The sequence below is a fragment of the Podarcis gaigeae genome (genome assembly GCF_964106915.1).
Source record: "Podarcis gaigeae genome assembly, chromosome: 5".
In the NCBI taxonomy this organism is placed as follows: domain Eukaryota; kingdom Metazoa; phylum Chordata; class Lepidosauria; order Squamata; family Lacertidae; genus Podarcis; species Podarcis gaigeae.
The window spans coordinates 55789061-55802046 of NC_139681.1; the positions used below are offsets into that span (position 1 = coordinate 55789061).

The window sequence follows — 12986 nt, forward strand, 5'->3', positions numbered from 1 at the left end:
GGCAGTTTCCTGAGGTCAATTATCTTTTTGTTCCTGAAAGTTGGCTAGTAGTCAGGTCTAGCATTTCATTTTACAGGTATGTTAATCAGGTTCCAGGTGGTGACCTACAAATCCGACCTCATCAACTGCCATAGGAAAAACAACCATCAGAGTACATTCTTCAGGCTATAAACAGTGGACACGTGCACAACTACCTTGACAATCACCTCACTGAAACAGAACACAAACTCACCTGAAAGCAGACATGGTAGTGACAAAATGTTGTGTGGTTAGCCTGGAATTCCAATTTGGTACTCAGGTTACCCTGCATGTGTTGCATCTTTGGTGGGTATCTCCTGAACTGCTTTGGAAACTATTTCCTGCAAGGACAGTGGTTCTTGATTGGCATAATACTGTTCATTTAAATGCATGCACACTCTGAATCACCACTTACTAGTGAAATAAACTTTCAAGTAAAGGTAAAGGTAAAGGGACCCCTGACCATTAGGTCCAGTTGCGGACAACTTGGGGGTTGCGGCGCTCATCTCGCTTTATTGGCTGAGGGAGCCGGCGTACAGCTTCCGGGCCATGTGGTCGGCATAACTAAGCCGTTTCTGACGAACCATAGCAGCGCACGGAAACGCCGTTTACCTTCACGCCGGAGCAGTACCTATTTATCTATTTGCATTTCATGCTTTTGAACTGCTAGGTTGGCAGGAGCAGGGACCAAGCAACGAGAGCTCACCCCAACTCAGGGATTCAAACCCCTTCTGATCAGCAAGCCCTAGGCTCTGTGGTTTAACCCACAGTGCCACCCGCGTTCCAAACTTTCTAGTAAGGAGGGGCAAAACCAAAACTGTTTTAAAACTGGTCAGGTGACAACTGGGTTTGCTATCAATGAAACTGATTGTTCAATGTACTTTGGCCAGAAAGAAAGGGAGAGAGGGAGCTTCTAAGTTGTGCTACCATGTTGCAGTAAAGCATTAAAATAGTCCTGTGCCTCTAAGGGTAGCCCTATTATTAGACAGATTGATGTGGGTGTCATGAAACGGCACCAATTTGTAACTTTAAAATTTACTACTGATGCATTTTTCTTTCCAGAGAGGGGTGCTTGTGGGGTTTTCTCTCTCAGGTGCCACCATAACTTGCCAACCTGCACCTTGACTTAGGGAAGCAGCAGCACAATTTGCTGTTCTGTCTCCTGAATAAAAATACCCTCAACTGGCCCCAGGTGCCCCCTTAAGGATCAACACATTTAATGTGGCAAAAGTGTTCATCTTGTCTACAAAAACTCGTGCCAAGATAAATTAGTTAGCTATTAAGAGCTCACTGGATAGTTTGGAATAGTGTATTCTGAAGGGGATCTAATCACAGAGTTGAAGGTATTTACTACAGACCTCAGCATATTCATCTAATCCAAACCACACTTTGCCACATGCTGAGAAAATGTCACAGAGGTAAATAAAACAGACAAAGAATATTAGAATTGCATTCTGGGCCTGGAGCTGAGTTCAAGGGATACCAATGTGAAAAGGTGAAAGGTGCCAAAAGCACACACTGCTCACAGTAAGTTGGCTTGCTGGCAGATGATAAAGGCAGATGGAAAATCACTTACCCTGAAGCACTGAAGTAAATTACGAGAGAGATCCCCTGAGAAGACATGAGGTGAAGCTCTTGATCAGAGAAACAACACTGGCATGCATTTCCCCTTGATACTCCTTGATTTGAATTTTCAGTTTTGTAAAGGGCACTGGGTTGACAGCCCTAGAAATGTGCATCTGTTCCTTCATAAAGCAAGCAGTGTTGAGATGCTGGCACTTACCTGCTGCCCACATGGCCCCAAACCAGACTCCAAACCTGACAGCTTCATCCCCCTCTTCACCTTTATGTCCATTCCCTAACGTTTGACCTTTAATTATAGTCTAATGAATGAGGTACTTTTCTGAGCAGAAACTGCTTTATAGCAATATTCCAAGAAATGAGCTCAACAAATGTGTCTTGTTTGTTTTTAAAAAGATACCTGGCACTTTTTACTCCCACTTTTGCCCCTAACACCCTTTGGAAATGGCACTGTGAAAGTCTCACACCATATTTCAAAAAGTAAAAGCCAGGACACACAGAAAGTTGTTGAGCTTTTTAAGAAGACCCTGAAATTGTTGGAGTTTCTTTTATATACAATAATGCCAAATTGACTTGCCTTTGAAATCCTGGTAATGCGGATGTTTGGCAGCCCTAACAACATCTGTGTGACAAAATCAGGCTGCCTGTATAAGCTGCCCTGCATCATCCATCCCTTTTTGCCATATGAGATTAGCCAGTTGCTATTTGGAGCATAACATGTGGTACAGCCATGGAGGGGACTTGGCTTCACTTCAGTGGTGAGCACTGAAATGGCGCAAATTTGGTGAAGGGATGTTTACCCACTCCCATCATTAAAGCTGACCCACCTTGTGGAGAGTGGATATGGTGCTGATGAGGCCATCCCTCTGAATGCTAGACAGCAGGGGGAGATGGTTCTGCTCCTTAGCTTGCAGTTTTAAGTGAACAGGCTATCAGGGCACTGATCACTGATCAGTTACCAGACAGATTAGAGGTGCTGAACATGGATGGTAAAGGAAAAAGATGTTACTCTTCACTAAGGTAGATGACCCACACTTTTTTCTAGTTTTTTCCCTTGCAGGTCCTTAATTAAATTGTGACCTTTAACCTCAAAACCAGCCTCACATGCTCATTGCTGGTGTGGAGGCAATTTGACAGTTTGCACTTCGTAGATATGATTTGCCAAATAAAAAAAGTAATTTGACCAAGACAAACCATTCTTACTGTGGAATGATTGAAATCTGAACCCCCGTCTTTCTAATTGAGCACTTATTTAAGTGGGCAGTAGCCACACATCACAAACCCCTTTCCTTTTTTGCAGAACATCAGCAAACACAGCTTGACCGTATCAAAAAAAAAATTCATATTCACCCAACCTTAAAATCTGCTGGGAATGATCCAGCTGAAGTAAAGCACTTTTCAGCTTGCTCATACATATGCTTCCTCTGAAGTTTAATCCTCTTGAGTTGAAAAGAATTTCCTTCCTAGTAAGTTTTATTAGGAACTGTAGCCTTACAATTTCCACTGACTTAGCACATGATTGCCTATCTCAGTTGAAATCAACAGAGGTTAAAAGTGCTTTTCTTTAGCTGGATCATGTTGACATTATACAGGACAATGACTCAAATATCCTTGGAAAATATGAGCTCACTAGGAACCTGAGATGACGTTTCAGTTATGCTTTTGCTGCTTTCATTAGCAAAAGGGTCAAGGTGTAGGGGGAAATGAGAGCAATGATTCTGCTAAAGTCAGCATACCCATCCTTTTATCCTACGAGGAGCCACCTGTCTATACAGAAACATGCCAGATTACCTGCTGGTATTAATAAACTTAGCTTTGTTGACTCTGGTGGCACGGTGCCAGGGTAAAGCAGCTACACCTTCAACTATGTATTGTTCCAATTTGTACTGAATGGAGACACATTTCATTATAAAGAAAACAAAATAAACACATATGCATATAATAGCATTTTAAGAAAGTTGTGAAGATGTTTTGGGAAAGAATATAAAAAACCAACATGTCTAAGGGTTTACCCACAAAACTGGTTCAGATGCTCTTTTTCTGATTGCATTTAATTCACCAATGCAGTATTGGTAAGATGGATGCTCCAACCTAAATCAGTCTCTGCTGGTCCATGCAGCTGATGCAGCAAAGATACTAGGAGTTGTACATTGCATATTTTGTTTATAGTGGGTTGATTGTTATGATGGTAAGAAAATGTTAAGAAACATAATTTTAAGTATTCACTGGTATCTTCAGGAAAAAAGACACGAAAGACAGAGACCCTAACAAGAATAATAATTGCTTCAGAAATTAAAGGCAATGACAATTCCTCCAATAACTAAGAATCTTTGTCCTTTATATAAAAGCAAAATGATTCCCAATCACAGATTACTTGATTTCTGTGAAATAAACACTTAACATTAATAGTTTTCCAAGGGGGCTTTAATATACAATTCTGTATTCTACCAAACAAAAGATCAATATCTTTGCAAAAGTTTTTTTTAATGAAATATTTATCAGGATCTCTCCTGGGAGTTTTTCATCCCTGAGGCAAGAATACATCAAAGACATTTTATTTTAAACTCTTATCCCCATTCTTCAGCACCTCACACATTGACATTATTAAATGGCTTGCTAATGAATGTTTATTAAATCTCTTTGGTTGGAAAGGTTTTGGTGTGGGGAGGTATATATGATGTAAAATATAAACAATCTTTAAATGTTGCAGAACTAAATCAGTGTCTTCCTTTTAACAGGTACGAAAATGTAAGGTTGGTTACGGTATATTTAGACTCTAGATTTGATACATGAGAAACAAATTAATGAAAGATAAGCATAATCTAAATGTACAGACTGAGATGTACAGTCAAAGATGTTACCATCATACTAGCAATCTAGCATAAAAAAGAAATACATTCACCAGTATGGGCTTAATGTTATCACATACCTTCCCAATGTTCCTAATCAGTTTTGAGAATGTTTAACACTGTGACTTTAAACTTTCACAGATTAATGTTGTTCCGATAAAGTGATGAACTCTAAGCTTTATATTTTCTTAAGATAAATTATTAGCATTCTAGTTATTTTTCATGTTTTTTCATGCTGAAGAAGAGGTAGTTTAAGCCAATATAGATATGGATATTTTACAGTTGATTACAATTTTATATGCTATATATTTACTTGGAAGCATGTATCACTGATTTCAAGTGAACTTCTAGTACAACAAAAACTGTAAAATCGAAATATCTGCTCCAAATATATCTATAGGATGGGGAGTGACTTCATTATGTGCAGCATTCAACTAAATGGGCATAAAAAATAGCATTGCCTATGCCAGAATGCTACCTTTAATAAAAGAACACACTCGAAGAAATATTTTGCTACAAATTATTTTATAAACCATAATATTATCTAATCTGTATTCAAAAACATTTTAGTTCAGCTGGACATGTCAATGTCTCTTTTCCATTCTAGTGGATGAGGTTTAATGATGCAATAGTGTTAGGCTACAATTTTGGGAGGTGGGTTGCTAAGCGGGAAACCACCTCCGGTGAAGCGTGAAGCTCTGGCTCTCGTTCCTTGGTAGTCATGCTCTATGTTACTCAAGGCTCTCTCCTTTTCCCTTAGGGATGGAAGTAGAAAAGAAAGAAAGAAAGAAAGAAAGAAAGAAAGAAAGAAAGAAAGAAAGAAAGAAAGAAAGAAAGAAAGAAGGCATATTATTACATTTTTTATCTCAGTATCATTTTGAAAAGTTCCAAAAGTTTTAATAGCAGCAATAGCTCTATCAGGAGATCATTAAAAATAAGTTGATGAAAGCTTGTTTAGCTAAACAACCACAATTAGATGCCTGTTTGGATCTAATTAGGTGACTGCTTACGGTACGCAGAATTATTAAAAAATAGAACTAAATGAGCTCTCCTAATGTTACCCCCTCAAAATGGTCACAGTTTCTCATTAAAAGAATAATAAATGTAAGACTTGGAATTTCTAATCTTGGCACTGTTCCTCCAAATGATTATTTGTTTTTCAAATAAAAAGCTGAAATCATCAAAGGCAAAAAAGGGATTTTTCCCCTCTTTGCTGAATTTTAATGAAGAAATTGTGTTAGCCATTTTCACCATTTAACAGACTTATAGAGATAATTATCCAGTTCTTTTTACACAAAGCCAACACTGCCTATATAACTTTGAACAGATAGGTGTGACCATTAGACTTAAAGCCATAGAAAGAACAATCACAACTTGAATTTAGCAGCCTTAAGAGAAAGCAGCATAGTTTAACTATCCACTCAGATATTTAATGAGGAAAGGGGGGGGGGAGCCAGGAGAGCAATGTGAAAGACACATTTTCCTGAACTGAGATGTACACCTACATAAATGGAGCAAAATATTCAAATAAATTTATCAGATCACTGTAAACTGGTGGTACTAAAGCACAAAAATGCTGTATTATATATTTTTCTAACAATTTTTTTAAAATCTTTGGACTTTTTATGGTACAGATCAAAGCCTCAAAAATGTCTGAAGCTAACAATAGGTTGTATGTATCCAGTGCTAGTTATCCCCAAAGCATACCCACTAAAATTAATGGGCATGTCTCACCTAAGGTCCATTACTTCCACTGCATATATTTTGAGTAGAACTTAGTTGGATACAACCCTATGGTTCAAAAAACTAAATAGTTTCCTGGAGAATATTTTAAATTTGCTTCCTAGTAAATGTTTTCTTTTAAAAAGTAATTCAAGGACTGTGGCACTGAGGAAAAGAGAAAGGGTGAGATTGTTGCAAGCATGTATGCAGCTGTGCACCAAACTCTCCTAAATAATGACTAATGTGCTGTGATCTCAACATGCAACAGAGAACAAAAAGCAAAAGAGAGCTTATGACGATTTTCTGTAGCAGTCCCACAATCATGCCCTACACTGCAAATTTATTCAAGCTGTAATAGACACTGGACTATATACTACACTAGAAAGAAGTAGCTAAACATGTGCAGGTCCCCTTGACTACATGACTATTTTGGAGGCAGAAGGAAGGAGAAGGAATTAGTAAGAAAAAAATAAAAATAAAAAAGAAGAAATGAGCTTAATTCTCCTTTCTGGACTTATAAACATAATTTACTATGGAAGTGGCATAAAACTGACAAAAAATGAAAACCTCATAGTACTGTATGTAATACTCATATATATCTAGGCGTAACTTTATTCGTTATAGATGGTCCATTGCCCTTTAAAAATATAATAGTAGCAGGAAATGAAATTCTAGAAATAAAATACAGCAGAGTGAATTTCTTCCCCTGTAATGCTGAAATGGAAAAGCTAAGCCCAGGGTTCAAATTCTAAAGATTATAGCTGTTTTCAAAAGGACACTTAGCTGTTGGAAATGGATCGCTAGACATTATGGTAGCTTTGTGTATTGATCATAAAGCCCCAGGAAGGCCATTAGCCACGAACAATTGTTGCTAATTCCAAACATCAAGGCAACATTATACCATTTGCAGATGGGCAGAGGTCGCCTTTGATTGCTGACTGTTTTGCTAATTCAGTCATCAGAACTGTGCTATCTAAAAACATGAAGTTCGGGTGGTAAAGGAAGTAACTACAGTGGTGCCCCGCAAGACAAACGCCTCGCAAGACGAAAAACCCGCTAGACGAAAGGGTTTTCCGTTTTGGAGGCGCTTCGCAAAACGAATTTCCCTATGGGCTTGCTTTGCAAGAAGAAAGCCCATAGGGAAATCTCCGGGGACCTCTTTTAAATGCTAGCGGTGGGGAGCAAAGCCTTTTCCCCCCCCTCCGGCCTTCAGAAGAGGTCCAGGAAGGCCGGCGGGGGCCGAAAGGCTTTTCTCCCCACCGCCAGCATTTTAAAAGCAGTCCGGGATAGCAGGGAAGCGCTTCCCGCTATCCCAGATGGCTTTTGAAGGCAGGCGGGGGGAGCAAAGACTTTTGCCCCCCTCCCGCCTTCAGAAGAGGTCCTGGACCTCTTCTGAAGGCCGGCGGGGGGCAAAAGTCTTTGCTCCCCCCGCCTGCCTTCAAAAGCCATCCAGGACAGCGGAGAAATGCGCTGCGTTTCTCCGCTCTCCCGGGAAGGCAGGCAGGGGGGAGCAAAGACTTTTGCCCCCCGCCGGCCTTCAGAAGAGGTCCAGGACCTCTTCTGAAGGCTGGCGGGGGGCAAAAGTCTTTGTCCCCCCTGCCTGCCTTCCCGGGGGCTTTTAAATCGCCCCGGGACAGCGGAGAATTCCTCCGCTGTCCCGGGGCGATTTTAAAATGCTGGGGGACGGCAGCGAAGCCTTCGCTGCCGCCCGCCAGCATTTTAAGATCGCCCCGGGACAGCGGAGAAGTCTCCGCTCTCCCGGGAAGGCAGGCGGGGGTGAAGCAAAGACTTTCGCCCCCCGCTGGCCTTCAGAAGAGGTCGGGGGACAGACTGTCCCCGGACCTGGTCTGAAGGCAGTTTCCATAGGAACGCATTGATTGATTTTCAATGCATTCCTATGGGAAACCGTGCTTCGCAAGACGAAAAACTCGCAAGACGAAAAGACTTGCGGAATGAATTAATTTCGTCTTGCGAGGCACCACTGTAGTTTGAAATCAAATTCCATATTTCTAAATGGGTACTAGTGCAGGTTCTAAAAACCACGTTCTAGCACAGGAAGGAGCGAAACAGGAATATATTAAATTATTTGAACTGGCCAGTGCACATCTAATTCATAGATGGAGAAAAGCATGATTGTAAAAAGCAAGACTGGTGACTGAGAACAGACTCAAGAGACTATGGTAAATAACGTGTACATGCAGCTAAATACAGTGGTGCCCCGCAAGACAAATGCCTCGCAAGACGGAAAACCCGCTAGACGAAAGGGTTTTCCGTTTTGGAGGTGCTTCGCAAAACGAATTTCCTATGGGCTTGCTTCGCAAGACGAAAATGTCTTGCGAGTTCCTGCGGGGTTTTTTTCCTCCCCCCCCCCCACTTTTCCCAAGCCGCTAAGCCGCTTATCAGCTGATCCGCTAAGCCGCTTATCAGCTGATCCACTAAGCCCACTAAGCCGCTAATAGCGCTAATCCGCTAAGCCGCTAATGGGCTTGCTTCGCAAGATGAAAAAACCGCAAGACGAAGAGACTCGCGGAACGGATTCTTTTCGTCTTGCGAGGCACCACTGTAGGCATGTGTGTGATCACATGAAGTTCTAAACATGGGGTTTCTCTCATGTTAAGTGGTTTCTGCATAAGCAACTTGCAATGTTTGAATGATTTTGAATTGATAGGTGTGATCTTGAGAATTTCCAGAAGCAGGGATGTCCAGGGCATGGATAGGCAAACTAAGGCCCAGGGGCCGGATCTGGCCCAATCACCTTCTAAATCCGGCCCACAGACGGTCTGGAAATCAGTGTGTTTTTACATGAGTAGAATATGTCCTTTTATATAATAATAAATAATAATAATAATAATAATAATAATAATAATAATAATAATGATGATGATGATGATGCATCTCTGGGTTGTGGGCCATAGGAATTCATTCATTATTTTTTTTCAAAATATAGTCCAGCCCCCCAACAATTATGAGGGACAGTGGACCGGAACCCTGCTGAAAAAGTTTGCTGACCCCTGGTCTAGGGTTTTGTAATATGTAGCTGATTTTGGAAGACTGACTATATACTCTTTTCAAATCCCAATGTGAAGGAACAAAGCCCTCATCAATTAGAAACAGCAAAGCAGTTATTGGCATCCGTCTGTCTCAAGAGACAATGGAGTGCGCCTTCTGGGGTGAAGTCAAACTGCTAACACCCCATACACCATACAAAGCAGTGATGGGATGCAATTAAAATATGTCTGGAATTAGCAAACTCAGAGAGAAATTCAGCATCAAGCTATTATGATCATTACGTCAGTGCAAGCATTTTTTCTTGGAAGATGAAATGATCTCCCCTTTCCTTCCCCTACAGCCAATTTGGGGGTGGAAGTGGGTGCACGAGGTATGTACAGGGGAGAAGGGGGGAGCCCTGTTGCACTAGCAGGACTCATTGCACTGTCTCCTGCTAGTGCAACTGTTTACTTGAGTCTGGACCAACATAAAAAGCCCAGAACAGAAATTAAATGCAGGGGGGAAGAGGGCAGGATGTGTCTGAAAAAAAGAGTTGCAATTAAAGGATTAAGAAAGCTGGGCACTGACATGGAAAAAGAGATAAAACTACACTTGGGGGAATTTTCACACAAGTGACTTACAGGAAGTACTCAGTATTTGGCAATTTCACATATCTCACCAGGGGAACATGTATCCACACACATGAAATTGCTGTCATAATCCGATCTCAGCTGGGCAGTAATTTATTATTAAATAATGTAATTATTACCACCACTGATACTATCACTTACTTGTTTTCATGTTCCTTGCGTTTTTGGGTGAGGTATTTCTTCTTTACATTTAGAAGCTCATTGGCAAGTCTTTCAATTTCATATTTGTATTCTTGACTCTGTGATTCATACATGTTCAATTCAGAAGACAAAACCTTAAAAAAAAAAGAACAAACAAATGCCATGGGTGATTTGTTGTCTTCTTGTACCTATATGGCTTTTATAAAAAAAAATTGTTATTTAAATCTGTCCCTGTACTGGGTACAGTGGCGCAGCGTGGGTTGTCAGCACCCGGGGCAAGACAAGTAATTTGCGCCCCCTAACCCGTGGATTTGCGCCCCCTAACCCTAACCCCCAGATGTTGCGCCCGGTGCGGCCGGCCCCCCCTGCACCCCCCACGCTACGCCACTGACTGGGTAATAATTCTCTCATTCTGTATCATCATGATGCATTAATTTATATACTGCTTAATGTCTGGATGTTTGTAAGCAGTTTACAAAGCATAAAAACCAGTTGTACAACATGGTTAAAATACAGAATCATTAAAAGCATGCCATAATTAAATACAAAATACACAGCTTAAAATACACAATAAAACAATCATTTAGTTTCATTGATACCAATATTGATAGCAGTTATTACATACAAACTATTTCCATTTGCACAGCACATGAATATACTATACTTACTGTGGCATTCTGATAGTATGAAAAATCTTTTGAGAAAGTCAAGAACAATATTCAAGTGGCTTAAAAATCATAAGGCTTAGAAAAGAACAAATTTAATGTTTTGTACTTGTGTTTTTGTTTCTCTGAGTTGAATCAGACTAAGTTACAGAGTAAATCCCCTGAAATTAATGTGCATGACTAACTTAGATTCAGGTAGGTAGCTGTGTTGGTCTGACGCAGTTGAAATAAATAAATAAAAATTAACAATATTCCACTAGCACCTTAGAGACCAACTAAGTTTGTTCCGGGTATAAGCTTTCATGTACATGCACATTTCTTCAGATACCAATATTGAATATTGAATATTGTTCTTGACTATCTCAAAATATTTTTCATACTTATCAGAATGTCACAGTAAGTTGTCAGGGAACTGCCATCGGAGAGTCAGGTGGTGGAAGGGCTCAAGGAGGCTAAGAAACCCTCAGATGCTGAGGAAGGAACCAGCAGGGGGAGAGGGAGAGTTCCTGCAGAAACTCAGGCGGAGGGATGGCTCCAAGATGCTTCCAGTGAGAACAACAGGGAGGGCTCAGGACCTCCGCTGGGGACGCCCACTCCGCTCAGGAAACTGTCACGCAGAGAATCCAGACGTAGAGTTTCCGTTAAGGAACTCTTATGTTGGCGTAAATTCCGGAAGTGTCCACTGACGGATTCTGCCAGCGATTGAGGGAGTCATGCTTTGAGGGCTCCCGTAAAGGCAGAGCTTTGAGACCTATGCAAAGCTCTGAGGGATTCAGCTTTTACACACAAGCAGCTCATTATCCCATCACATACATGTGCTGTGCAAATGGAAGTAGTCTGTATGTAATAACTGCTATCAATATTGGTATCAATGAAACTAAATGATTGTTTTATCATATCTGAAGAAGTGTGCATGCACACGAAAGCTTATATCCAGAACAAACTTAGTTGGTCTCTAAGGTGCCACTAGACATTTTTTCTTTTATGACTAACTTAGGTCCATTAATTTCAATGGATCTGCTGTACCTTTGTTGGCTACAACTCTTTGCCCATAAGCATAGACTGCTATTTTAGTTTCAAACATTACTCTATGAGCCCACAAACTTTAAAACAACCCAGACAACTAATTGCTGTGTTTTATCCAATGTCTCCGTAATATGTTGAGTGCAAAAGCCAGCACAAAAACCTTAATAGTCATCTCCTATCCGAGGTATAAGCTGCAGCCTTAGTTATTACCACCTATGGCAAATGGGTATTACTTTTCACACTGCTTTCCTTAGAATGCGTAAACAGGGATGGGAGGAGGGGAAAGAATGTACCTTATTGTATTTTCATGCAATGAAAATGAAGGAAGAGCACTACATTACATATTAGCAGTTGCTGCTTAACATGGTGCATCAAGCAGTTCCAGGAGGCATAAATAAGCTTTTCTCACTCAAGAAATCCTGCCTTACAGTGACAAGGGGTTAAGAAAGATTACTCTTGTCAGCCCTCTAATAAGATGCGAGACTAATATAAGTCAATGCACCGTTAGAGAAAAATGAAGGATTTAGCAATGTTTTCTCAATCCGTTTCTGCTAGCTTGTTAAGGACAGAAGGAAAACTGTTTTGACGGGGATGTTAAAAAAAAACCTCATTTAAAAAGGAAATTAAGTCTTGTATAAAAATCTGGCAGCATCTCCAAAGACCCAAGTGGGATGCACATTTATAGTAATAGGCTGTAAATTTATGCTCTAATTAGATTTTAATTTCTTAATTTTATAAACAAATATTATACCTCGAAATGCAAACAACAATGTTAGGAAATTCATACAATAGCTTTCTTCAGAACTGTATGTGTAAAGAACTCGTGGGCATTTCCCAAAAAGCACAGTTCATGTGATTCATAAGAATAGTCATGCTAAATTATGGATCACCAAACTTTATGATAGTGGCAAGTTTTTTTCGTTCTGTTTCCTAATGATCCCAACATGGAATTTGCTTTTTTCAAAGCTGTTATCCACTATCAAGTTATCCACTATGACCCCAAGTCCCATTCCTAGACAGTCACCATCATTTCAGATCCCATTAGCATATATGTGAAATTAATCATTTCCCCCCTATTGTGCATCACTTTACTCTTGCTTACATTGAATTGCATTCTCTTTTTATTACCCATTCAACCAGTTTAGAGAGATCCTTTTGAAGCTCCTCACAGTGCATTTCCATTTTAACCACCTTGAACAATTTGGTGCAATCAGGAAATTGGGCTGCTTCACTGCTCATTCCTAAGCACAGGTCCTAAAGCCTATCATTGTGGGAGCTCCACTTTTGACATGCCTCTGTTGGGAGAACTGTCCATTTACTCCTACACTCTGCTTCCTGTTTCTTAC

General features: G+C 40.4%; 1 protein-coding gene across 1 annotated transcript in view; it reads right to left on the reverse strand.

The window, feature by feature from the left end:
• Positions 1–4005: 4005 nt before the first annotated feature.
• CFAP58 (cilia and flagella associated protein 58) overlaps positions 4006–12986 on the reverse strand; it is an 84454-nt gene continuing 75473 nt past the window's right edge. Inside the window, exons 17-18 of the mRNA XM_083741568.1 lie at positions 9950–10083; positions 4006–5203 (exon numbers count right to left, since the gene is read on the reverse strand). Of these exons, the coding sequence (XP_083597694.1) occupies positions 5083–5203; positions 9950–10083 (255 nt within the window). The 3' untranslated portion in view covers positions 4006–5082. The remainder of the gene's footprint in view (positions 5204–9949; positions 10084–12986) is intronic.